We start from the raw sequence: 27928 nt of genomic DNA, 5'->3' as shown, positions 1-27928 counted from the left end.
GAACCCATTGCCTGGCAGTCTTGCTAATCTCGTTGTCAGCAGCAACCGTGCCTAAATCACACACCTAAAACAAGCATAAAGCTAACATTTTCAGATGTCATAAAGAGCACCTGATCTGCATGCTTGTTCGGGGTCTATGCTAAAAAGTTTAAAGCAGACCTAAACTCAGAACTTTTCTGCTCTTAAACATACACAACAGCATAATAACCTTCAAACAAAACATTTATTTGTTACAGCTGATACAAATCCTAAAATAAATCTGCAATGTGTCTACTTCCTGATTCATGGAAGCAGACATATTGTTAACACCCTGTGCTTTCAAATGAGCTTATCTGCCATCTCAGCCATTGGCCGTCATGTGACACGGAGAGATCAAATTGCAATTTGTGATTAAACACAAATGAGGGGTAATTAGACTCTCTAACGACATACAGGGTACATTTCTCTATGTTTTACTTTTGTCCTGTGGAAGAGTTCAGGTCCAGTTTAAAAAGTAGATAAACAGAAGGACAGCCAGGCTATTTGCATTGTTTAAAAGGAAATGTCAGGCTCCTTATTCCTCTCATTTCAGGTGCACTTATACAAACAGTTTTTTTTCCAGCCAAAATTATCATTCTCTATTTTTTCACTCAGATGTCTAGGACAGGTACTAAGCAATTCACGCACTTTCAGCTTATCTGGGCAACATGTTTTGTCCTATGGAGAGGAAGTCGGCCTTGTATACGATGAAGTAGGCCTTGTATACACTAGTTAAAGCGGATCCGAGATGAAAAACTAAATATAACAAGTGACTTGTCTATATATCTTATCTAAAGTTTAGATAGTTTACACAGCAAATCTATCTTCAAACAGCTTCAACAGTATATTAATATTTTTTCCTGTGATACAATGGGAGCAGACATGTTTTCTGCTTGTCACTATTACACAATTACACACACAGGCAAGCTTATCTGTATCTAGGCATGCTAATCTGCATATTCTGTGAAAACTCCACTCTTATCTCCTCCATTACACAGGCAACTGATCTGTATCTTCACTGCAGCTCTCAGATTGTGAAAACTCTGCCTCTGAAATCTATAGCTAGTAACACCTTTTTCACCTGCCCAGACTGAAATCCCACAATCCTTTGCAAGCGCCAAGGCACTCTGGAGAAGCTGTGGGTGTGGTTTGTTTAGTTTATAGGAAATTAGGGTATTAAAACAAAACAAAACAAGTATTTGGCTTGAGGAATGCCCTATAAACTATATGTAAGGAACACAATTATGCAAGGAGTAAAAGTTCATCTCGGATCCACTTTAAGACATGAATGTGCCAAAATATAGGCTACATACAATGCAACAGATATGAAAATATCCAACCTGGAAAACTGCAGAATGCTGTCAGCCATTTTCACATGCATACAGAAACACTGTTTAACCTTGGCTTTCAGTACGGATTTGTTTTTGTATCGCATTCAAATTACAGTATCAAATACAGTAAAAACAAGACAAAGGCAGGAGGTACCCAGAGACAAAGCAATCAGCCAAAAATCATACATCCCAATGGACTGCTTGTTGTCCACTTTACATCAGGGGATTTCTATTCAGGCATCAAATTATCATGAAGGATACATCAATCGTAGTTGAAGCAATTTTGGGGTAACTGGAGTCCAGGTTTCATAAACTAAGGAGTCTGATGATTTTTGTACCCACATCATAGCCTTGCAAATGCTGTGGAGTTGGAGTTGGAGCAATTTTGGGTACCTAGAGTTGAAGTTGGTTGTTTCATAAACTGAGGAGTCAGAGTTGGATGATTTTTGTACTGACTCCATAGGCCTGCATTAAAGAGACTCTGAAGCGAGAATAAATCTCGCTTCAGAGCTCATAAATAGCAGGGGCACGTGTGCCCCTGCTAAAACGCCGCTATCCCGCGGCTAAACGGGGGTCCCTTCACCCCCAACCCACCCCCCGCAAAAGAGTGTCGTAGAAAGGTCGCAGATTTATTGCTTCCTGGAGGCAGGGCTAACGGCTGCAGCCCTGCCTCCAGTCGCGTCTGTCAGCGGCGCATCGCCGCCTCTCCCCCGCCCCTCTCAGTGAAGGAAGACTGAGAGGGGCGGGGGAGAGGCGGAGATACGCGCTGACAGACGCGCGTGGGGCAGGGCTGCGGCGGTTAGCCCTGCCCCAACCAGGAAGCGCTCCCCCGCTGCACCGAGGGGGATTTAGGGGTGAAGGGACCCCCGTTAAGCCGCGCTATAGCGGCGTTTTAGCAGGGGCACACGTGCCCCTGCTATTTATGAGGTCTGAAGCGAGATTTATTCTCGCTTCAGACTCTCTTTAAATAGACTTATCAAGAATGTCAGAACGCAGTTCCTATTCCTAGATTGTATTTCCAATTGAGAAATATCAGCAGATGAACAATTGGGTACTTCCTATTCCTATAAGATTTCTAACTCCCCAGCTACCGTAAATACTTAAATATAAACAGATCCAAGTAAAAACTGAGCTACCGGTTCTTATTTTTTCATACAGACATCAGAAAAATGTTTTGACTCGAGTGTAAACCTAGTGTAGAAACCCATCCCTATATCCCTTCTGGCCGCCCTCCCTCACTGTGCAGAGTACAGGCAGCAAAAGCGGTGGAAGAGCATATCACTGATCCAGGGCCAGACACATTGCACCAGGACTCTTCACTTCCCTGTTCCCAGGAAGCAGAGAGCAGGCTACAAACACTAGAGGCCAGAAAACATGAAGACTAGAGATGGCCCGAGCGGTTCGCCAGCGAACGGTTCCAGGCGAACTTTGGGTGGTTCGCCTTCGCAGTGAACCAGGAACTTTTTTTCAAAAAAGTTCGGTTCGCCCATAGACTTTAATGTCCGCCGACTTTAGCGGTTAATAGCAAAGTCCCCTTACATAGTAAAAACACCAAATTTGCAGGGTATGTAGAGGTGACTACAAGAGGAAAACAAACATTTCAAAAAGACCTTATACTTTTTGAGCAGGGACGATTAAGGTTAGGCGTGGGATAAAAAGGGTTAAGGTTAGACGTGGGGGGGGGGGGGGGGCGAGGAGGTTTGGGGTGGTGAGGACGATATAGGTTTGGTATCAGTAGTGGGCTGGTTCAGTGTGAGAATAAGCTTAGATTTAGCTATAGTAAGATATCAGTATTTAATGCCAATATTTTATATTTTTTACACTTTAATAGCAGGGCTGTGGAGTCGTAGCAATTTTGGGTACCTGGAGTCGGAGTCAGTGGTTTCAGTAAACTGAGGAGTTGGGAGTTCGGATGATTTTTGAACCAAATCCATAGCCTTTGTAAAAATTAGAATAAGGAGTCGGAGCAATTCTGGGTACCTGGAGTCGGAGGTTTCATAAAATGAGTAGTCAGAGTATTTTTGTACCGACTCCACAGCCTGGTTTAATAGTAAAATATATGTACATTTACCAATACTGTATTCTACTATCAAGATAACTGGACGCCCAAATTTCAGTGGGCCCTTTTTTGACAGACGTGGTCACATTGTTGTATTTTCTATTTATAATTCTGTGGGCCTAAATTATCCATTCAGTATATTCACTCAATTTACCCCTTATACTACAACATAGATTTGGTAAAATTGGACAAAAAAAAAAAAAGTTTGGATATTAGTGGCTACCTTTAATTAAAAAAAATCTAACGTGTGTACAGCATTCCGTAGTGGAGAAAAGGTAATTACAGAAAGCATAATCCCATACAGGACTATGACAACTTATAGTCAGTGACATCCTCATTGGCTCATTAGTATTGGGCAGTATTCCCAGATGACAATCTCCATGTAAGGCCTGGTACATACCATGCAATTTTTACTTCAGATCCTATTACTGATTGAGTAAATTAATAAAAAAAATAAAAAAAAAAACATACTGCCTCTCGATTCTCACTGACTGATACCAAGCTCAAAATGGAATGCTTTCTCTTTTTCATCGTAAGAAGACGAACTACACCGCGCAGAACCCCAATCATGTGGCACAGAACATCATCCATGTGGCACAGAGCCAGAGTGGTAAAAAGATGAACTATGCGGCACAGAACACCAACCACACGACGCAGAGCCAGACACAGACTTCATCTCCAGGATTAGGAACGTCCGCCAAATGGACAAGCTCCTCAGTAGCCTCTGAAAAAAGTCAAACAACCAGAAAAAAATATCATTGTGTGTACCCAACATGAAGTGATTGGCCCTGGCACAGGATCACATTAATAGCACATGTAGCAACTGCTTTCAATCCTCTCCACCTACACTATGATGTCACTGCCTGCTCACCTATCCCCTCACGGATGAGATGGGTAGGTGGGGTATACTCTACAGGATCATAACATAGATGGCACTGACTGGACATATAGTCACATATTACTTAAGCAGCTTTTTCCTAACCACAGGCTCAATGTAATAGTTACAATAACTCTCAAATTTTTATTGCTGCCCCTCATACCCAGTCCTTAGTACAACCAGTTTTAATATAAAAGTCCTATGGAGGCCGCAGGGACAAGAAGTGAGGGAAAGACTCTCCAATGAGAGATAGTGCCAACAATCCCAAAAAGTATCCAACTCCTTTCCAGCTTCTCAAAACTAAAATTAAGAAAAAATTCTAGGTTGTCCTCATAAAGTCCCTATGTAGCTACCAAGACTGTAGATAGCCAGCAGACAGAGACGTGTTGCAGCATGGCAATTTGCAAATGATTGATTCTCTCCCCAGAAGCAAGAATGCTGCAGTAGAGCGGGAAGGGGGTGTGCTTAGCACTAGTCTGCCCTATCTGGCTCACTATTAGTGGGGTGTATGTGCAGCCTCCTGTTACCTCAGCGCCTTCTCCTCCAGCTTCATCTTCTTGGGCTGGGGCTCGTCTGCTGCCACCTTCATGCTGCCTGTTAATGAATTCAAGTAAAGTAATAATGTAGTAATGCCAAAGGGAGAGCTGGCTGCGAGCTACCACTGGCTATACCGGCCACTGACTGCACAACGTGCTCTGTACTTCTTGTGCTGGAACTTCCCCTCTGTCCCCTCCTCCCCCAACACACTGAGTGCCCGCGTCCCCTTTGTCCCCTCCTCCATATCTGTTCTTCCACCTCTCACTCCAGTCACTGCCCCACCCCATCTGTCACCTCATAGCCCTCTCGTCCCCACCTTCTTACACTCACAGTCCCGCCCCTCCCCGCAGGCTTCACCCACAACGGGTTGCTGGCAACCAGCCGGGTCTTTTTTACGTGGAAGCCAGTTTCTCTCTGTGCAGCTAAGCATCAATTACAGGGCAATACACATTGCTAAGATTATGGCAGGCAATGCTAAAGACAGCCCAGCCGAGCAACAGGGTCTTAACCGCCATCTTGGTAGTGGCAGGACAGGCTGGATGTCGATGATGTGTCAGGCGGCTTAGAAGGGTCCTCACTTCCTGCTCATTTCAATTGATTGATATCGGTAATTTATTGTCTTCTTCTTAATATGTTCGCATGTATTTCTCTCGTCGTGTCAGCTGATTTGTTCTGCTTGAGTCCTTCGCAGCAGAAAACATGTTTTGCGTTGCTAGGTTAAGAAGTAAGTGTACAAATCATTCTACAATTGCTGTACGTTTGTTTAAAAGGTCTTAACAGTCTGTTGGGTTCACTTATCAAGACCGGTGCAGAGAAAACTGAAGCAAAATTGGATGGCTTGCAAAGAGCTGCCAGACAAACTTTCTAATGCTAGTTTTGAAATTGTTTGTTCTGGCATCTGCTTTACTTTTAATGAATCTTTCTTTGCACCTGCCTTGAAGGGGCTTAAAGGGATACTGTAGGGGGGTCGGGGGAAAATGAGCTGAACTTACCCGGGGCTTCTAACGGTCCCCTGCAGACATCCTGTGTTGGCGCAGCCACTCACCGATGCTCCGGCCCCGCCTCCAGTTCACTTCTGGAATTTCTGACTTTAAACTCAGAAAACCACTGCACCTGCACGCCCGTGTCCTTGCTCCCGCTGATGTCACCAGGAGTGTACTGCACAGACACAGACCATACTGGGCCTGCGCTGTGCGCTCTTGATGACATCAGCGGGATCGAGGACACGGCAACGCAGGCGCAGTGGTTTTCAGACTTTAAAGTCTGAAATTCCAGAAGTGAACCGGAGGCGGGGCCGGAGCATCGGTGAGTGGCTGCGCCAACACAGGATGTCTGCGGGGGACCGTTAGAAGCCCCGGGTAAGTTCAACTAATTTTCCCCTGACCCCCCCTACAGTATCCCTTTAATCATACTGCCCAACATTTGAAAATTACAAAGAAGGACACACCAGGAGGGACAGAGTTATGCCCCCTACACAGTGCAAATCCAATTTGCGTTTCTGATTTTACCTGAATGCCATCAAAACAAGTAGAAAAAAACGCAGCATGCAGTACCGATTCAAAATCGGGATCGAATGTAAAATCATGTCAAAATCGCAAATCAGAATCACATGTAGTGTGCAAGAGGCCTTAGTCATGCACTAAAAGAACTATAGTGGAAATAACATAATAAAATTGCAGATTTTTTTTACAATATTCATTTATATTGTAAAATCTTTCTATGACCCTATTTGCATAAATGTATCACTGGTGGTGACATCTTTAGTTCTGCCAGGTGATTAGTACGCAATGTTCGTTACTGAGAGTTCTATGCACAGAGGGAGATACTGCTTGCTTGGCATTTGGAAAATACCATTATTTCCCACAATACAACTAGGTTCACAGACATCGAACTTGTCAGGACCATGGTCAAGACATCACACTTTGGCAGGGGTTTCACCACAATATAAGCGAAACAGACTACTCCCCACCTCCACTTGATGATCTATTTGAGAAAATGTAAAGAATTCTCATGGGAAAAAGGGGTATCAGCTTCTTATTGGAATGAGGTTCAATCCCTGGTTAAAGTTCCTCTTTAAAGTGTACCTGAGAACTACTGAGCACAGAGGGGGATCCCCTGCCCGCAACATTACGAGGCTTGGTGACGTCACCAAGTCTCGTAATGTAACTGTACAGAGAACGAGACTTCGGAGATGGAGGAGGAAGTGCTGCTGCTGTCGCTGGAGAAAGCCCTCGGTGAGTAAATCTACAGGATCTTCTCAAAAAATTAGCATACTGTGATAAAGTTCATTATTTTCTGTAATGCACTGATAAACGTTAGACTTTCATATATTTTAGATTCATTACACACAACTAAAGTAGTTCAAGCCTTTTATTGTTTTTCTTATTTGATGATTTTGGCATACAGCTCAGGAAAACCCAAATTTCCTATCTCAAAAAATTAGCATATTTCATCCGACCAATAAAAGAAAAGTGTTTTTAAAACAAAAAAAGTCAACCTTCAAATAATTATGTTCAGTTATAAACTCAATACTTGGTCAGGGATCCTTTTGCAGAAATGACTGCTTCAATGTGGCGTGGCATGGAGGCAATCAGCCTGTGGCACTGCTCAGGTGTTGTGAAGGCCCAGGATGCTTCAATAGCGGCCTTAAGCTCATCCAGAGTGTTGGGTCTTGCGTCTCTCAACTTTCTCTTCACAATATCCCACAGATTCTCTATGGGGTTCAGGTCAGGAGAGTTGGCAGGCCAATTGAGCACAGTAATACTATGGTTAGTAAACCATTTACCAGTGGTTTTGGCACTGTGAGCAGGTGCCAGGTCATGCTGAAAAATGAAATCTTCATCTCCATAAAGCTTTTCAGCAGATGGAAGCATGAACCCACTTTTGAACCAGAAACAGCGGCTGGATGCTTGTTCTGCACGCTGTGGGTAGCACAGATCGCTACCCACAGCGTGCTGGGGGGGGGGGGGGAGGATCGGGAGGGGGACATCTGGCTACTTATAAATCTGGCTAAACACCTGGCTCACTATATACCTGGCTAAACATCTGGCTCACTATATACCTGGCTAAACATCTGGCTCGCTATATACCTGGCTAAACATCTGGCTCACTATATACCTGGCTAAACATCTGGCTCGCTATATACCTGGCTAAACATCTGGCTCGCTATATACCTGGCTAAACATCTGGCTCGCTATATACCTGGCTAAACATCTGGCTCGCTATATACCTGGCTAAACATCTGGCTCGCTATATACCTGGCTAAACACCTGGCTCGCTATATACCTGGCTAACTATACTTGGCTAACTATACCTGGCTGCACATCTGGCTAACTATACCTGGCTGCACATCTTCTACCTATACATCTGGGTCTTATACTCACCATTGGCATGCTGATCCCTCGTCGCGTACCTCTGATAGCTTCCCCAGTGTCTTCTTCCATGTCCCTTGGCGGATTTTGCTTCTTCCTCAGCGATCACATGTCCCCCGTTGATCGGCGTTGATGACACCAGGGTCACACAGCGTCATCAACATCTTGCATTAAACACTTTTTTTTTTAATTAAATTCAATACAATAATCTGTATTAAATTTAATATTAAAAAAAAATTGGTTGCAAAAAAAAATGGTTGCAAATTATTGGAAATTAATTGAAACACTTTTTGCACGGAAATCCTGGGGAAACTGAACGCCAGGGTGGTTAAAGTGTACCTGAAAGGAAAAAGTGCCCTTACCGGGTACTCACCTTGGGAAAGGGAAGTTTCTGGATCCTAAACAGGTTTCCCTTTTCCTCCTCCTCCACCTCTCCAAAAAAGATCTTGCTGGTAGCAAGCAGAAAAAGCCAAGTCCATGCTACCGTGCATGCGTGAGCCGTCTGCGTAGTGGCTCTGCTTTTTCCCACTTGAGCCAGAGCAGGTCGGTGCAGGACGCAGTGCGGCCACGCTTCAGGAGTCTCGTCGCTGGATCGGCCGGGCTATGATTAATGGGGGAAGTCTCTAGAATCCAGAGGCTTTAATATCAAAAATGTTAGGTTGCAAACCTTAAATAGGTTAGCTTTAACAAGTTCTGGTAAAAGGTGGATGTGGCTAAACAGGTGCAGTTTAAAGGATGTGGCTAATACAGGTAGTCCCCGACTTACGAACGACCCACCGATACAAACGGCATGGATTCAGTGTTTCCATGGGAACAAGCCAAAAAAATTTTTTCAAATTAGACTTATCGTTTTTGAGAAAATCAATTTTAAAAAAATCAAAGTAAAAATGGCTTTTAAACTTGTATAAGCAGGTACAGAGGGCAGAGGTGACACAGAAGGGGACACTGGAGGCACAGGGGGGCACAGAGGAGGTACAGGGGACAGAAATAGCACATTGTTCCGACTTAAGAACAGATTCAGGTTAAGAACAAACCTTCAGTCCCTAGCTCGTTCGTTAACCGGGGACTACCTGTAGTTGAAATATACACAGCATATACTGTAATATTTACAAAAGCAAAAATGCCCAACCTGCCAAACTAAAATATTGTTCGAAATTGTAAAATATGTGTATACATATTAATAAGAAGTACATTTTTCCCAGATTAAAATGCACTTTAACCACTTAAGCCCACAGGGTTGTTTATTTTTTGCATCTGAGCAACTTTCACCTCCCATTCATTTGCCAATAACTTTATCACTACTCATCACAATGAATTGATCTATATCTTGTTTTTTACACCACCACTTAAGCCGCATCTACACACATAGATGTGGCTCCGATGTTCCTTATCAATCGAGCCGCTAATGCGGCTCGATTGATAAGATCCGACAGGACGGATCTCCGCACCGCTGATTCCCTGCTCGCTCCCCGCGAGGGGACTGTGGTGATATATTGGGGTGCTGATGATGTTAGGAATACATGAACATATTTCTTTCATTTTTCTGTCTACTAAGTCTGCTAAAAGCTAGTCTGACTCTTGAAGGTGTCATCTAGCTCCAGGAAACTGTTAATGGGAGTCCTTTTTGATGATCTGAGAACTGAGACAGGAAAGAATATGACGCGCGTTATGTAGGAAATTGAATTATTCCTGGATATGGACATGTGAGTGGCCTCAGGCCATCCAGGGGACTATATAATCCCAGCCTGGGACCGTCACAAATCGTAGTTCTTGGAGGTAGCTCACACGGCTAGAACTAACCTGGTTCCTGACCAGAAGTGCGTACTCCCGCAACAACGCCAGATCGATATGCTGGTACGTTTATTTCCCCGTTTATTTTGGTAAGCAAAATCGCTTTGTGTGTATTTTTGTACTTTTATCTTTGTAACTTTTTACTTTGTTTTTGTAATCTTTTGTATATATTCTGTTCTGCATTGTTCCACCTTTTTCCCTGGAATATTAAATTATTATTTAATAAACTTGACTTCTGCTGTACTAAACTAACACTCCTAGCCTAGAAGAGATTGAAGTGTGTATAAATTCGTGCCTAATTGTATGCTTGAGCAACACTAACATATGAAATTGTAATTGCATTGTGTGTGGGGGCGTTTGTCATACGTTGGCCTAAAGCGCGCAGCTGACCCAACGTACGAGAAACGCCAGTGCGAGTAGCGACAGCAGAGTGGCTAACAGTATCGTTCGGAACGACTGTTAGTGGTTTTGCTTCACTACAGTGTAAGATTGCAACAGTGTGTGTGGGTGGGTGCGTGGCGTTCCCGTATTCGGCCTAAGCGCAAAGCTGACCCGAATACGAAAACACGGAGTGCGTGCTGAGGACTCGACAGCAGAGTGGAAGTGTCTAGCGAACCGGTAGTGGTGGCAGTGAGAGGTGTTCTGAGTGCCGCGGGCCGATTCCTGACAGGGACAATGGCAGGGAATCGAGCGGAAGATAAGCGGCGCCGGCTGGGAACGAGCGGGGAAACAAATCCGGCGTGGACGTGGAAGAGGCGATCCGGCGGCTAATCGAGCCGCATCTACGCGTGTAGATGCGGCTTTAGGCTTTCTTCGGGTGATACATTTTGCTAAGAATTATATTTTCTAAATGCATTTTAACGGAAATATTAAGAAAAAATGGAAAAAAAATCAGTATTTCTCAGTTTTTAGCCATTATAGTTTGAAATTAATACATGCTACCATAATTAAAACCCATGTATTTTATTTGCCCACTTGTCCCGCTTATTACACCATTTAAATTATGTCCCTATCACAATGTATGGTGCCAATATATTATTTGAAAATAAAGGTGCATTTTGCGTCCATCACTATTTACAAGCCCATAATTAAAAAAAAATTATATTAATATACTCCTTTGACATGTATATTTAAAAAGGTCAGACCCTTAGGTAAATATTTATGATTTGTTTGTTTTTTTAATTGTAAATGTTTTTTAAAAAAAAATATTAAACATTTTATTTGGGTAATTTTTGGTGTGGGAGGTAAACAGCTAATTTCAAATGTAAAAAAAAAAAATATTTATTTAATGAAAAATGGATGTGGGTGTAGTTTTACTATTTGGCCACAAGATGGCCACAGTCAAAAAGTCCTGGAAGCATACGATCACGCTTCCAGGAAGCATTAGGAGGACGGGAAACTTTTTTTAAAGAGTAACTGTTAGCCCCCAAAATGAAATTTAAATCTCTATTGCAATGTTTTATTTAGTATTTAAGTGAGCCAAAAAGCCAATGCAGAACTTAAAAATCAATCAAATTTTTTTACTATGTAGCCTTTTGCCCAAGCTCCGGACGCAAAGCCGCATATCAGATACTGATGAGCATGCAGAGCATGCCTATGTCTGCCCGACCCCCCTCTCCCCCCCAGGGCCAGGTGCCGATATATTCTCACATCAAACAGCTGACCGCTCTGACACGGAGAGAGAGCGGGAGCACTTCCAGCGCCGCCACCGCAGAGCAGCCGCCGCCGAGTCACATGTGAGAGAATCACATGTGAGAGAGATGCACGGCGGCGGCTGCTCTGCGGTGGCGGCGCTGGAAGTGCTCCCGCTCTCTCTCCATGTCAGAGCGGTCAGCTGTTTGATGTGAGAATATATCGGCACCTGGTCATGGGAGGGAGAGGGGGGTCGGGCAGACATAGGCATGCTCTGCATGCTCATCAGTATCTGATATGCGGCTTTGCGTCCGGAGTGTCATGATCGCTGCTGCAGCAGGTATTGCTGGAAGTAGTAGTGCTGCAGCTCAGGCAGTTCTGATCTCTTTCCATGCAAGCTGCATAGCTTTGTCTGCCTTTCCCTGCTGTCAGCTTGCGACTGATTATCATTCACCTGTGTGGGAATCTGCATGTCTGCGCCCATTGGATGACCTCAGTATAAAGATCTGCTTCCTGCAGGACTCCTCAGGTTATCATAGTTTCAGTTTAAGCCTGTCTTGCTGTTGCTTCAGCCCCCGATCGTGTTTCTTGTTCTAAAGATACTTTGCTGGTCTTTGCATTATATATTGGTTCATTGCCAATATATATGCATACCAGCACGTTTATTATTTTCCTTGTATTCGTGTTACGTTGATACATCAGTGTCGCTGATGTATACGTACACGAACTGTTTATATCCTGTGTGCAGTTAGTCAGCTTTCCAGCACGTTTTGGTAGTTTGCGCGTATCGTGATCACCCGTGCTGACCAAGTTATCCTGCTCCTGGTTCTGTTTGTGGATTGCGTTCATCTCTGCAAAGAGATAACGAATCCTGTTCTGTTACCGTTTGTGGATTGCGTTCATCTCTGCGAAGAGATAGCGAATCCTTCTGAGTCCTGTTCCCTGTATTACTCCAGTCCTAGTCAGTGTTCCTGCTTATGTCATATATCGGTTCATTGCCGATATATACATATGTTAGTCAGACGTTACAAATAGTTTCATTGATAGCTGTAATTGTAATACGCTAGGAAAACATACTTATTGTATATTTGTCTGTGTTACGTTCATCTATCTTGATCCTGCTATTTCCTGACTATCCTGTCCAGTCTTTGTGAGGCACGCCATCGCTGCTACGCATTGCTGCCTCATTCCAGTCTGTCTTGTTGTGGACGCTTGCTGTCACTAAGTAGCGGCTAGCTAGCAAGCGTTCATTCTGTCTACCTGTCCTGATCTCCTCAGTTCTGGTTTATGCGCTCAGCGCTACCTTGCGCTGAGACGTTATCGCAAAAGTATTGTTTGTGGCTGTCGGATCTGCACCGGCTCTGTGCGCCACAATCTCGTATTGGAGTCAGTCCTCCCCTCCACTATACTAGGGATAGCCTGTTTCCTTGTGCTAGTGTGTGTACCTCCTTCACGTCAGCTTATGCGTTGCATGCTGACTGTGGAGAATACACCACCAAGCCTTACATTATGATAACCCCATTTCCAATCCCCATTGTGGGGGGGATTCCCAGAAAGTATGACACTGTTAATTATGGTTCCTGTTCCTTTAAGAAATTTGAAGAACTTAACTCTGAAACAGAAAATGAGTTTTTCTCTGAATGTGCCAGGTTCCTGGCCAATCCCGATCTTTAAGCGACTCCTGTTTCAACCTGGGCACTCCAGCTAAGTTATATTTTGTTTAAAGGGGAATTGTTTCAGTGGGCATTTGATGTCCTCGATCATACCCATTTGAAAGAGAGACCGCTGGAATTTCTAGCGTTTGTGATCCATAACTGGCTGCGCAAAACTAATTTGCCTTACCCTTTTAATGAACTCCTGGCAGCAGGCCAATCAGCTGCTCCTTCAATTGCTTGCAAAAATGATCAGCAAGCAGAGAGTATTGCTGATAATTTTCCTGCAGCTTTGAATAAATCACCAAAGGCAGCAGGGTCTAAGGCCAAACGCAAACGTTATAAGAAACGTGTCCGATCTGCAGAATCGTTACCTTTAGCGACTGCGCATCAGACCTGTAATGAGATTCTGCCATTAACGGATAATGAAATGCAATTGTCTTTCAGGGGAGTTAAATGGACTTATGAAACTACTAATGAACTTTCATCCCTGGCTAGGGAAAATAAAGATTTCTGTTTAAAAGAATTATCTGAGTATGATTATGAGGAGATATTACAGAGTATTGAACAAATCAACTTATTTGTGAAGCAAGGGAAGTTTTGCATACACTACAGTTCAACACTTGCTACAGGTATTGGAGATTCTTAAGAATAAGGAATCTGCCAATCACCTGCTAATTAACCCAATACATGTCCCTGCCACAATCATATCTGCAAACTGTGATTAGCCTGAATGTTCAGCTAAGTATGCATGGGATCCCCCATTCAAGAAGGGAGAGATGGAAGCCCTGGTCTGTGAATGGAAGAATGATAGAATGATTCAAGTTCATTTTGTCAATTTTACAGTGCAAAAAGTGAAATGGTATTGAATGCATGCATTAAGTCAGCCTATAACCTAATAGAGACTGGTGTGTGTAGGTATGACTGTGTGGCTCCTTTGATTGATGTGTGGGAACTGATTTTGGATGATTTTTATGTGACTCCGAATTCGCAAATTTGGCGTTCTGACCCGCCTGCTTCAGCACCTTTGGCTGATTCAGCAGGTGATTCTGAGCTCTTTTTGTGTGAAATTGAAGTTCCTGCAATTCCACCCTGTACCATGGATAACTCAGTGTTACTTACCAGTAAAACAGAAGCCACTGATACATTCTTAATCTTGCCCTGTACACAGTCTGTTTTAACCAATGTTGTTGAGTCCCTCTCCAGTGTTGTAACAGCCGAGGAACTCCAGCCCTGTCCTCTGAATGTTTCAGAAGTCTTGCCCTGTAACATGGATAATTCTGATTCTCTGGTCAAAATAACAGAAGTCTCAGAACTTCAGTCTGATTTAGTAAGTGTTCCTGAAAACCTGCCTGGTATCTTGGAAAATTCTGATTCTCTGGCCGGTGTGGCAGAGATTCCGGAGTTCCCTTCCTGTCCAGGGAATTCCTCAGATTTGCCCAGTTCAGTGGGGGATGCTGTAATATTGACTTGTTTTGCAGCTACTTTGGAGCCCCAATCCCAGGTACTAGATGAGTCTCTGTCCAGTCCAGAGGAAGTTGTGGAATCCCTATCTAGCTCAGTTCATACATCAGAAGACTTGTCCTGTCTTGTTTATGCCCCTGAACCTGATTTGTTACTAACCTTGCTAGAATCAGCGACATCCAAGTCTGTTCCTGCATTCTTTAGTGAGAGTCCAGTGCTTGTGAAGTCTAGTCATGATGAATTTTTGTCCAGTCCTGGTTTCCGTCCTATCTTGGCTGGCCCTGAGGTTCACAGTTCCTTGACATGCCCAGAGGTTTCTCTTGTGCCAGTGTGCCCAGATGTGCTTTGTGTGCCAGAATGCCCAAGTGTGTCTAAGGTGTTAGCGTACTCAGATGCTTCCTTAGGGGAGACATGTTCTGATGTTGCCAGTCTGCCTGCATGCCCAGAGATGGTTCTGGTCCCTGAAAGCCCTGATCTTGATGTTTGTCCTTGTAACCCTGACTCGGGAATTGCCATAGGTTCCATGGGGATTCTTGATAGTTCTCCATGTGAGCCTAAAGGGCGTTCTGACCTTTTGGGATCTCTTTGGAGCTTTAAAGTGTTCTGGGAGATCTCTGAGGAAGCTTGTCCTGGTACCTTGGACTGGTTCAACAGTGGGTTTTGTGTTGGTAAAGACAGTTCCGGTGGGCATTGCAAAGGCTTTGGCATTTTTGGACGGTCCCTGGAAGGCAGTGGGTATCGCTCAGAGAGCTTCGGGGGGCTTTCTTCTGGAAATCATGGTTCTGATGGGTGTCACACTGAGACTTGTAGTACTGATGGGCATGGTTCTGTAGGTTCTGGTTCTGATGGGTCCAGTCTTGTGATGACTGATTCTGGAATTTGGTCTTGCCGGGCTGTCCCGGTCATCATGAATTATCAGTTAGGTTGTCTCCTTGGGAATGTCAGTTTTGAGAGGCGTCTGGTATCCGCCTTTAAGGGCGGGGGTACTGTCATGATCGCTGCTGCAGCAGGTATTGCTGGAAGTAGTAGTGCTGCAGCTCAGGCAGTTCTGATCTCTTTCCATGCAAGCTGCATAGCTTTGTCTGCCTTTCCCTGCTGTCAGCTTGTGACTGATTATCATTCACCTGTGTGGGAATCTGCATGTCTGCTCCCATTGGATGACCTCAGTATAAAGATCTGCTTCCTGCAGGACTCCTCGGGTTATCATAGTTTCAGTTTAAAGGGAACCTTAACTGCCGTGGAAAAATAAATTCACTTACCTGGGGGCTTTCCCAAGCCTCCTGCAGCCGTCCTGTGCCCGCGCTGGTCCTTCGGTGCCCTCCGGTCTCCCTCCGCCGCTAAGTTTCGTTTTCGGACGACTCGGGCCTCTTCCGCATTCCTCGTCGTAAACTGCAGTAAAGCGCGTCCGCATTACTCCAAACGCGTCATGTGCATGACGGCAAACGCGTCATGCGGACGCGCTTTACTGCAGTTTACGACGAGGAATGCGGAAGTGGCCCGAGGACGACTGGCAGTCCGAAAACGAAACTTAGCGGCGGAGGGAGACCGGAGGGCACCGAAGGACCGGCGCGGGCACAGGACGGCTGCAGGAGGCTTGCGAAAGCCCCCAGGTAAGTGAATTTATTTTTCCACGGCAGTTAAGGTTCCCTTTAAGCCTGTCTTGCTGTTGCTTCAGCCCCTCGATCGTGTTTCTTGTTCTAAAGATACTTTGCTGGTCTTTGCATCATATATTGGTTCATTGCCAATATATATGCATACCAGCACGTTTATTATTTTCCTTGTATTCGTGTTACGTTGATACATCAGTGTTGCTGAACGTACGTACACGAACTGTTTATATCCTGTGTGCAGTTAGTCAGCTTTCCAGCACGTTTTGGTAGTTTGCGCGTATCGTGATCACCAGTGCTGACCAAGTTATCCTGCTCCTGGTTCTGTTTGTGGATTGCGTTCATCTCTGCAAAGAGATAACGAATCCTGTTCTGTTACCGTTTGTGGATTGCGTTCATCTCTGCGAAGAGATAGCGAATCCTTCTGAGTCCTGTTCCCTGTATTACTCCAGTCCTAGTCAGTGTTCCTGCTTATGTCATATATCGGTTCATTGCCGATATATACATATGTTAGTCAGACGTTACAAATAGTTTCATTGATAGCTGTAATTGTAATACGCTAGGAAAACATACTTATTGTATATTTGTCTGTGTTACGTTCATCTATCTTGATCCTGCTATTTCCTGACTATCCTGTCCTGTCTTTGTGAGGCACGCCATCGCTGCTACGCATTGCTGCCTCATTCCAGTCTGTCTTGTTGTGGACGCTTGCTGTCACTAAGTAGCGGCTAGCTAGCAAGCGTTCATTCTGTCTACCTGTCCTGATCTCCTCAGTTCTGGTTTATGCGCTTTTGTGACGTTATCGCAAAAGTATTGTTTGTGGCTGTCGGATCTGCACCGGCTCTGTGCGCCACAATCTCGTATTGGAGTCAGTCCTCCCCTCCACTATACTAGGGATAGTCTGTTTCCTTGTGCTAGTGTGTGTACCTCCTTCACGTCAGCTCATGCGTTGCATGCTGACTGTGGAGAATACACCACCAAGCCTTACACGGAGCTTGGGCAAAAGGCTACATAGTAAAAAAATTAGATTGATTTTTAAGTTCTGCATTGGCTTTTTGGCTCACTTAAATACTAAATAAAACATTGCAATAGAGATTTAAATTTCATTTTGGGGGCTAACCGTTACTCTTTAACTAAAAAAAAACGCAGCCTCTGATAAGAGGCTGTCGGTTTTTCTGTGTGGGTCTTCGATCAATGCATGGGATCTATAATCCCATTCATTGATCGCTGGGCTAACGGCCGGCGGTGGGAGTGGGAGTGCGCGCAGCCTATCTGGACAAGAATGTTCTTCCAGATAGGCTTAAGTGGTTAAAGTGAAACGTAAGTGTAAAAGTGATAATATAAACAATTGTATCTATCCTCCTATTTCTAAAAAAAAAAGACTAAGATATCCTAAAGTATTATGTTATGTTTAAAAAAAACAGATTTTGTGGCTGAATAGAGTACTGGTTAAGGGCACCGCCTTTGACATGGGAGACCAGAGTTCGAATCCTGGCTAGGGTCAGTACCTATTCAGTAAGGAGTTCAAGGCAAGACTCCCTAACACTGCAGGGTAGCCTCTTGAGCGTGTCTCTTGGCTGCTGCTCTTGAGCGATTTCAGTCGGACAGGAGAAAAGCGCTATATAAATGTCCGGATTATTATTATTATTATTATTATTATTTTGTCTCAGCTCAATGAAACAGTCTGTCCCTGTGTCTCAGATTGCTCAAATATATGAACGATTGACCTTTTTTATGTATTCTCTCTTGGCAGAGAACTGTGCTTCTGAGAGCAAAATATTTTATCACCGTAATTCCTTATCAGTGAGGGATGCTATAGTCCACTGGGTTCTAACTGCAGAAAAACTGTCAGCTGCATGGCTGAATACTCTTTCAGGCAGAGAAGCAAGAAAAGCATCACAGCATATTTATTTGTGTGCTTGACCATGTGCATATACATGTCTATCTCATCATGTCACAGTACTGGAGGGGAAAAGAACACAAAGACAACGGGAGCCCAAATGGTGCAGTATGTCACAAGTATTAGGTATTCAAAAGTACTTCTGTAAAAAGGTACTCACAAAGGTGGGTTGCATAGGGGGCAACCGACCACTTCAGGCAAGTGAAGTATCTTAAACCTGACTCCGCTCAGGTATACCAGCAACCCTGGATTCGGTCGCTCTCTTAGCAAAAAATCCTGTGCACCTTGAATACCATAGGTGGTGGAATTCCACCTTAGATCAGGTGCGCAAGGCTCCCCTCCTTAGAGGGCGGGGGGAGTAAAGCACAGTAGAAGGTAAAGAGGCGCCCAATGTATATAAAACACTCTAAAATCAATAAAACAAACAAGATGAGGTGGCTTACCTCACAGACAACAAACTCACTTTAGGTAAGGAAGTTTAATTGAAAATTTAAGCACAGGCAACGGGTTTCGTGGGACCCTGCCCAATTCCTCAGGCCAAATAAAAGTGCAGTTGCAGTCTATTTGACGCCTGAGGAAGTGAGCAGGGTCCCACGAAGCCCGTTGCCTGTGCTTAATTTTCAATTAAACTTCCTTACCTAAAGTGAGTTTGTTGTCTGTGAGGTAAGCCACCTCATCTTGTTTGTTATATTGATTTTAGAGTGTTTAATATACATTGGGCACCTCTTTACCTTCTACTCATCATGTCACTTAAACTTCCCTTTAAATTACTTTTCTTCTGTGTTCCTGTCGTTAAAGGTGGTCACACACCATACAATTTTTAAAATATCTTTTTCAATTCAAGAATTGCATTCAATTTTTCTGACTGATAGTAACATTTAAAAAAAACCTGACCAATGCACCACACACGTGTGGTCAATTTTTACCCAGTTATGAAAAAAATGATTGAAAACTGAGAAAATTGCTTGGAAGTATATATAAGGAAATTGACAATATACCACACACACCATTCAATTCTCATAAAAATTGATCAGAAAAATCCAGCACTCCCAAACGACTTATCGGATAAAAACAGGATATCTGATCAGATTTCTTGTTCGAAATTAAAAAAAAAAACAACTTCCGATTCTTAGGAAAATCCGATCGGTTTTATCAAATTGCCGTAAAATCGGATCATTTTCTTGTATCGTGTGTGGCCACTATTGATGTGCTCACGCGTACTTACAAGTGCCTAAGCACTCGAATTCGTGATTTACATTGAGGCTTAATTGCCTCAGGTGTGCGGCGGGGAAATAAGGGGTTATTTACCCAGAAGTTTGTGTATAGTGTGCGCTCCAAATAGCTTGCACGTGTCCAGTTGGACGCGTTGCAAGCCTCACTACGCGCACTTCCTTTTTGAGGAAGTGTGCCGTTGTGAGGCTTGCAAACGCGTCCAATAGGACACGTGCAAGCTATTTGGAGCGCACACTATACACAGACTTATGGGTAAATAACCCCATATTTCCCCGCCGCATACCTGAGGCAATTAAGCCTCATTTAAATCACGAATTTGAGTGCTTAGGCACTCGTAAGTACTCGTGAGCACATCACTAGTGGCCACCTTAACAGTAGTTAGTAAAAATCTGACAGGGTTTGGACTAGTCAATCTCCTCATGGGGGCTTTTCAGTATTTCCTTTATTCTTTGCAAAAGCACTCAATGGCTGCCTACTCGTTTGCACAGTATTTTTGGCAGTCGGCCTGTAAGCGACAGAAACATAGTATAAAAGTAATTTATAGTTTAATTTAATCTAGGAGAAATGTACTTCTTATACACAAATATTTTAAATTTTACAATTTTTTTGTGATGGTGGTCCTTTCACTGTGGAATCTCTGTGTAATCGGAATTCTCTGAAATTGGATTATAGTATCCTAACTAGTGCCTCCTTCAGTATGGTACCCCCTTATTGCACCACCTCCATCACAGCATCTCAATTAGTGCTCCTCTAGTTTCTCCAATAGCAGGATAACACATTAGTAAAGGATTTCATAAGGACCCCTGAGAATTCAGACAATTATAGTGAATCTGTAACAACTGGTATGCAGGCGGAGCTGAAAAGTTGGTATATACTACTGGGACTATTGGGATACACTATAAAGAAGGACATTGGGATTTTGGTAAAAACAGCAAATTAGGCATTGGATCAGTAGGACATACTATTAGGAGATGCTGAGAAACTCTGAGGGGGAACACTAGAATGATGGGACACACTACGAAGAGGACATTTATCTTTAAATAATAGCGACCTCAAGCACATTTTTCACCTCTCACCAGAATCCGCTCCATCATGTGCAAATGTTGTCCCTCCTCCCCCCTCCATAGCAACAGCTGTGTCACTCTGCTATAGCAGAGCAAAATGTCTGTACAGTACTCAGCCCTGATCCCTTAAGCCATTATCCTCCTTAGTGGTATGATTATTTCCAGAATTTAGCTTCTAAAGGCAGTACAATGTTGTTGTTTTTCTGGAAAGAATCATACCGCCAAGTATAGGCAGCCAGAGAGCCCCCCAGTTTATGTAGCCAGAGAGTGACCCCCAATTGTTGGTAGCCAGCATGAAGCCTGAGAGTGACCCCAGTACAGGAAGCAGAGTATGCCCCCTCACCCCCCAGTATAGCTAGAGAGCTCCCCAAAGGTATATGTAGTTTAGGTAGCTAGAAATTGCTACCTCTGTTATAGGTAGCCAGAGAGCCCCTGCCCCAAGTGCAGGTAGCCAGAGACTGCCCCCCAATATAGGCAGTGCCCCCCAATCAGTATGGGCCACCAGACTTCCCCCCCCCCCCCCCCCGTCTTTGCATTGCGTTCTGCAAGTCTTATTCCTGTCCTCCGGACGGCGCTCTATGCTGAGATTGCCCCCTGTCATCATGTGACAGGCGGTGATCTCCACATAGTAATGGGGCCCTGGGCCTACACGGAGAAGACCGGCATCTGCGGCCGGATTGCGGGAGGTGAGTGATCTATAGAATTCCTATGTGCACTCTGCACATGCCCTCCTAGCGGTCTACGCAAGTGTAGCTTGGGATTACAGCTAATTGCAGTGAAAGGTAGCCCCGAGCTACACTCAGGATACAACCAAGGGGGGTTGTGTGTGTGTGTGTGTGTGTGTGTGTGTGTGTGTGTGTGTGTGTGCGCGCGCGCGCATCTTTAGTATGCAGCTAACAATGCATCCTTAATCCTTTCAGGATTGCATGGCAGTGAAACCTTAAAGCAGAATATAACCCTGCATTTCAACTTTGCTCTAAAACATTATTTACAGCATATTTGCAAAAAGCATTTTTTTTCACTAGACCAGCATTGGAAGGGTTAAACACAGAGGTTTAAAGTTCCGTGGAGAGATATGCAGAAGTTCAGATTGTTACATTCTATTTAGTCAAATGTATCTATTGAGAAATGTTACACACTCTTTGGGTGTCCTCCAGCTCCTTCTCAGTGAGAGAGAGTGAGTCACATTCAACACTTAGATACATTTATGTAAACAAAATGTATCTATGTCAGCTTCGGATGCATCTGCATAAATCTCCAGGAATTTTAAAGCTCTGTGTAACCCTTCCAATGCTGGTCTAGTAAAAAAAAATGCTGGTTGCATATAATATACTGTAAATAATGTTTTAGAGCAAAGTTGAAATGCAGGGTTATATTCCGGTTTAAGGACCAGAGCGCTTCCCCCCAATTTTTACACTGTGATCGTTGTGATTGGCTCACAGTGATCACAGGGTCAGGAGCCAATTTCATTGGGCGCGCCAACATTGTGCATCCTTCATTTACAGCTCACCACACGCTCTAGTACCTAGTTCTCCTGCGTCAGTCTGGCTACACGCGACATGAGGAGATCGATGTGCTGAGCAGCAGAGCAAGTGGTGAGAGGATTGTCACACATCATTGGAGCACCTAAAGAAGGTGGGGGAGTTGAGAGAAGCACGGCTACCACTGCCCATATACTTTGCATTTACTGGGTTGGGGGAGCACAGGACGGGGTGGAGCTATATGGGTGAGGTGGGAGGGAACCATTAGACACCAGGGAAGTAATAAGGGGGAGGAATCCCAGCATGTTAGATCAATACATTCAACCGATTTTGGCCCAAAATTATCGAGTCAGATGGTCGACCGGACCGCAAGATCGCTAGATGTATGGCTACCTTAACCTCCTTGGCGGTAACTTAGTTCGGGGTAAGCCGCCGGAGGGTGCCGCTCAGGCCCTGCTGGGCCGATTTGTTTAATTTTTTTTTTGCTGGACGCAGCTAGCACTTTGCTAGCTGCGCCAGCACACTGATCGCCGCCACCCCGCGCACGATCGCCGCTATCCGTCGCGCCGCACGCCCCCCCCCCCCCCCCCAGACCCCGTGCGCTGCCTTGCCAATCAGCGCCAGGCAGCGCCGAGGGGTGGCCCGAGACTCCCAATGACGTCCTGACGTCATCCCGCCCCGTCGCCATGGCGACGGGGGAAGCCCTCCAGGAAATCCCGTTCTTTGAACGGGATTTCCTGATCGGAGATCGCCGAAGGCGATCGAAGAGGGCGGGGGGATCATGTAGCGAGCCCTGGGCTTGCTACATGATATAGGAAAAAAAAAAAAACTGCTGCGCTCCCTCCTGGCGGATTTTTTTATACCTCCAGGAGGGTTAAGTAACCTATTGGTTACTGAACTTATGCATTTAATACCCAAAGGGTGGATGCGATCTGGGCAGGTGCCTTATCTATCTTGATCCTATTGAAATTTGCCTGCACACCTTCCTGTGTTAGGCACTTTATGGTGAATGAGGTAGACTGGGAACTACCCAGAACTGTATTATGGGACAAGGGCTTCACCTTGGTAAAGACAGACGCAAAGTATGCATTTAAAATCTCAGCTTTTACTCAATCCTCCACAATTAAGTTCCCTGCCTGATCTTTTATAAGTCCTATATTCTCAGCCCTCTTTCTTTTTGAATATACACTGCTCAAAAAATAAAGGGAAAATAAGACATCCTAGATCTGAATGAAATATTCTTTATTAAATACCTCATTCTTTACATAATTGACTGCGCTGACAATGAAATCACACAAAAATGATCAATGGAAATCAAATGTATCCTCCCATGGAGGTCTGGATTTGGAGTCACACTCAAAATTAAAGTGGAAAAAAATACTACAGGCTGATCCAACTTTAATGTAATGTCCTTAAAACAAGTCAAATAGAGGCTCAGTAGTGTGTGTGGCCTCCATGTGCCTGTATGACCTCCCTACAATGCCTGGGCATGCTCCTGATGAAGTGGCGGATGGTCTCCTGAAGGATCTTCTCCCAGACCTGGAGTAAAGCATCCACCAACTCCTGGACAGTCTGTGATGCAACATGGTGTTGGTGGATGGAGTGAGGCATGATGTCCCTGATGTGCTCAATTGAATTCAGGTCTGGGGAATGGGTGGGCCAGTCCATAGCATCAGTGCTTTCATCTTGCAGGAACTGCTAACACACTCCAGCCACATGAGCATTGTCTTGCATTAGGAGGAATCCAGGGCCAAACGCATCAGCATAATGTCTTACAAGGAGTCTGAGTATATCATCTCGGTACCTAATGGCAATCAGGCTACCTTTGACGAGCACATGGCTGTGCGGCCCCCCAAAGAAATGCCACCCCACACTATTACTGACCCACTGCCAAACTGGTCATGCTGTAGGATGATGCAGGCAGAAGAACAATCTCCATGGCGTCTCCAGACTCGTCTATCACACGTGCTTAGCGTGAACCTGCTTTCATCTGTGAAGAGCTCAGGGCGCTAGTGGCGAATTTTCCAATTTTGGTGTTCTATTGCAAATGCCAAACTTCCTGCACGGTATTTGGCTGTAGGCACAACCCCTACCTGTGTACGTCAGGCCCTTATATCACCCTTGTGGAGTCTGTGTTTGAGCAGACACATGCACATTTGTGTCCTGCTGGAGGTCATTTTGCAGGGCTCTGGCAGTGCTCCTCATGTTCCTTCTTGCATAAAGGTGGCGGCAGCAGTCCTGCTGCTGGATTTTTTCTCTCCTGTCACCTCCTCCACGTCTCCTGATGTACTGGCCTGTTCCTGGTAGCACCTCCATGCTCTGGATAGTATCCTCACAGACACGGCAAAACTTCTTGCCACAGCTCGCATTGATGTGCCACCCTGGATGAGCTGCACTATCTGAGCCACTTGTGTGGGTTGTAGACTCCGTTCTGCTACCACTAGAGTGAAAGCATTGCCAGCATTCAAAAGTGACCAAAACATCAGCCACAACCACTCCTTTAGGCTTCTTTCCCACTAAGACATTGCGTCAGATGCTACGTTAAGGTCGCATAACGTGCACCTAACGCAACGCATAGTGGGGTTAAAGCTGGACGTCTGATCGAGCCGCGTTAAGCGGCTCTTCATGCGTCCTGTGATGCGTACTCTTGGACGCATGCGGCATGACATGTTCCTGCCAGCCAATCGCCGCACAGAGCGGCGCTCCAGGAAGTAAATCCTGCACGTCACACCGTGCAGTGAATATTAATTAGCCATGTGCCTGGCCGAGGAAGAGGAGGGGAGACCTCTTCCTCCAACATCACTGAGCATGTGCGAAAAGTGTAACGCGGTTTAGCCGCTTATAACGCACAGCATGCAGCACTTTCTTTTTGCCTTCTGCGTTACAATGTAACGCAATGTGGGCACTGTGAACAGCCCATTCATTTTTCATTGCTGTGTGGTGGGCTGCGTTACAGGCTGCACTAACGTGCACCTGTAACGTCTAACTGTGAAAGCAGCCCTATTGGGGATGTCTTGCTAATTGCCTATAATTTCCACCTGTTGACTATTCCATTTGCACAACAGCATATATTTGTAAAACCCTTCTGGATTTGACAGTATATAATTAGTCACTTGTTTTTCAGCTTTTAGTTTGCAAGTCTGAATACCTTTTTTACCATTTTTAACATTCCTTATAATTCTGCATTCCTTTTACACTTAATCATGTCCAAAACATTATTTATATATGTTTGATATATAATAATATAATTAATATATTATTATATTTTTATATTTAAAATAATGATGATGTTTGTTAAAATGTTTGATTTTGAACTCAGCCTGAGTTGGTAAACGGATTTCAGGAGCTTGCTCTCAAAAAGCTTTGACAGAGTAAAATCTACTTTTCTTTTTTCTGAGTATTGGTTTTAATGCAAGATCTTGCCAATTGGTTTGGACAGACGAATGGCAGATGAAATTGAATGTGGATAAATGTAAGGTCATGTACCTTGGACATGCCAGTGGTAGAGAAACATGTAAGGGTGATCACACTTGGCGACTGGTGGCTGGAATGGAGACGCTCCTCTCAGGGAAAACTTTTAGGGCAGGATTACAGTGTATTCACTTACATTAGAACACACTGTTCTTGTTCCACATCTTATGAATTCTGCTGTTACATTACTTCTGACATACTACAGGTGCTACCATGGTACTCTAATTTACATGAGGTTGTCTTTTCAATTTATGGTCATGAACAAATAACTTCAATCTTTTTGTCTCTGAGGCCCTTTGAAGGCCGGAAAACATGCACCAGACTATTTCATGGTATCTTTGTATATTACTATGACTGCTTTTTTTTTTAAGGATTTAAGTTACGTTTATACTAGATTCAAATGTGGCCCATAAACTTTTTTTTTTTTTTTTTTATTTGGTTTGTTGTATCATAAATAGCATACAGCTTGGAATAAATACATGGCATACATACAGTACATAAATGGCATACAGCTGGAATTGGAGAAGGACTTAGGGATACTGGTTGATAACGACGTAAACAACCATATTCAATGACAAGCAGGAGCAACTAAAGCAAACATTTCTGGAAAGCATAAAACGGGAAATAAAATTATGAGATACTAGTATACTACTCCCTCTGTATAAATAACTTGAGAGGCTACATTTAGAGTATGGGACACTATCATACTATAGGAAGAACATTGGCAGCTAAATTAATAAAAAGTATTGGAAGGTTTCACTAAGGAAGGTTAAACAAACTTGATTTATTTAGCATGGAAAAAAGACTGCTATGGGGCAACCTGACCTGACTGATGTATAAAGACATCAGGGGGAAATGCATAAGCTTGGCAGATGAGCTTTTTGTCCCTAAGCTTGTACAAAGGACAAGAGAAAAGCTCTTGCAAATGTAATACTATGGGTGTGATCCCACTATAGCGATGTGATTTTATAAAAATGCCCTATAGCATTGCATTAGTAAGAGCTTTTTTTAAATCACTGGCCCTTAGAAAAGGCTGCTAGTGGGTTAGAGCCCTGCCAAGATCAATTGGCTATTCCTTTTATGTTTTTTTGCCTTCCCATGGATCAACTGGAATATTTGAGATTAGAGGAGAAAAAGGTAACTAATTTTTAGTTACTTATTTTCTCATGGGCAGACTTTTATAGACGGGTGTCTTTTTTTCAACCAAACTAACTATGTAGCTATAATAGTGTTCTCCCTAGAAGCTTTCAGCTGTGCGTTCCGCTCGGCTAGTTCAGGGGACTGCCCATCTGTTCTGGCACACTACAGCAACAATCTGTGGCCAGCAACACAGCTCCGTGTGCATTTATGAGCATGCTGCTTCACAGACCGTGATCCTGTCTGCAGGTCCCCCGAGGCCGTCCCTCTCTCCTGAATTGGACTGCACAGTAAATAATCGGGGCACCAGCAACTGTCTTTAGGACCACGCAAGTTAAATGTGTGGCTCCTCCTCTGTCCTCCACACTGGTTTCTGCAGTGTCCACTCCCCGCAGCCGCCAGCCTGCTTGCATTATTCACAACTAAGCAGATCCCAGATCAAATACCCTTCTCAAAGTTTTCAAAGCAGCTCCGTGCAGTGTGAATGGAATCCAAGTATTCTCTGGCTGCCTGACACTGCACTGAAGAGCAGAAGGTTGTGAAGAGCATTATGGCAGACAAGCAGGCTGGTATGCTCACTGTGGAAGCCATGTCAGGAAAACCAGATGAGTACCTGGTAGGGGACACTACGGTATTGGAGGACACAGGCAGAGGGGAAGTGAGCTCTAAAAACAGTGGCACTCTTCAAATCTGTGACAGAATAGACCGGTGCGCATTTGGGCCGGCCTTTACCCTGGGTGGAGACACTTGGCAAATTGGCAATAAGCTCTGCCCCCAAATCGAGCAACCACAGCCATGTGCTGTGATTCTTCACAGTAGGGAAGCAAAGGGAAAGGATGGAGATGCTGCTCCACAAGACAAGAGTCTTCTCACTGGCCTGCATCATGCAGTGCAGCCCTGGTTTTCCGTACCCCCAGCACCATCAGAAACCAGCTCGCCACCCGGCTACAACTAAATTCTGTGGAGAACACTGGATAGTGTATTTTATTTTTACACTAGAGGTCTGCTTTAGCTGTGAAACTAGGTTTTATATTCAGACCGTGCTCTAGGGTTTTTTTCCAGATTTCAGATTTTCCCTTTGTTGTTTTCCAGGATACCTTCATGTCAGGTGCACTATTGGCTGTGTAGTTTAGATTCTATTTCTTACTGTTTCCTCTTTTGAACTCTCCATTTCTTCTTCTGCTATCTTCCTACTCGATAATATTTCTTTGTTGGCCACCAAATTGCTCCAGGATAAGCAGGCTCCAAAAATGTTAACAGTAGCAATGTATAGCTGTATATATTGACAGTTTCCTGGGTCTTA

The 27928-nt window shown here is 44.3% G+C and overlaps 2 protein-coding genes across 3 annotated transcripts in view; one reads left to right on the top strand and one right to left on the bottom strand.

Annotated features, from left to right (window-relative positions):
- ADK (adenosine kinase) overlaps nt 1-5021 on the bottom strand; it is a 374760-nt gene extending 369739 nt beyond the window's left edge. The window contains exon 1 of one of the 2 annotated variants that reach the window (XM_068255379.1): nt 4813-5021. In XM_068255379.1, coding sequence (XP_068111480.1) covers nt 4813-4874 — 62 coding nt within the window. In that variant the 5' untranslated portion in view covers nt 4875-5021. The remainder of the gene's footprint in view (nt 1-4812) is intronic. The other variant, XM_068255381.1, reaches the window with a different exon arrangement.
- A 170-nt stretch (nt 5022-5191) lies between these two features.
- Nucleotides 5192-27928, top strand: part of AP3M1 (adaptor related protein complex 3 subunit mu 1) — an 83935-nt gene continuing 61198 nt past the window's right edge. Inside the window, exon 1 of the mRNA XM_068255378.1 lies at nt 5192-5429. The gene's annotated coding sequence lies outside the window, so the exon portion shown is untranslated. The remainder of the gene's footprint in view (nt 5430-27928) is intronic.

This window comes from Hyperolius riggenbachi, chromosome 10, assembly GCF_040937935.1.
Source record: "Hyperolius riggenbachi isolate aHypRig1 chromosome 10, aHypRig1.pri, whole genome shotgun sequence".
NCBI lineage: Eukaryota > Metazoa > Chordata > Amphibia > Anura > Hyperoliidae > Hyperolius > Hyperolius riggenbachi.
Note: the sequence above shows the minus strand (reverse complement) of the source record. Positions and strands in the feature narration are given on the sequence as shown.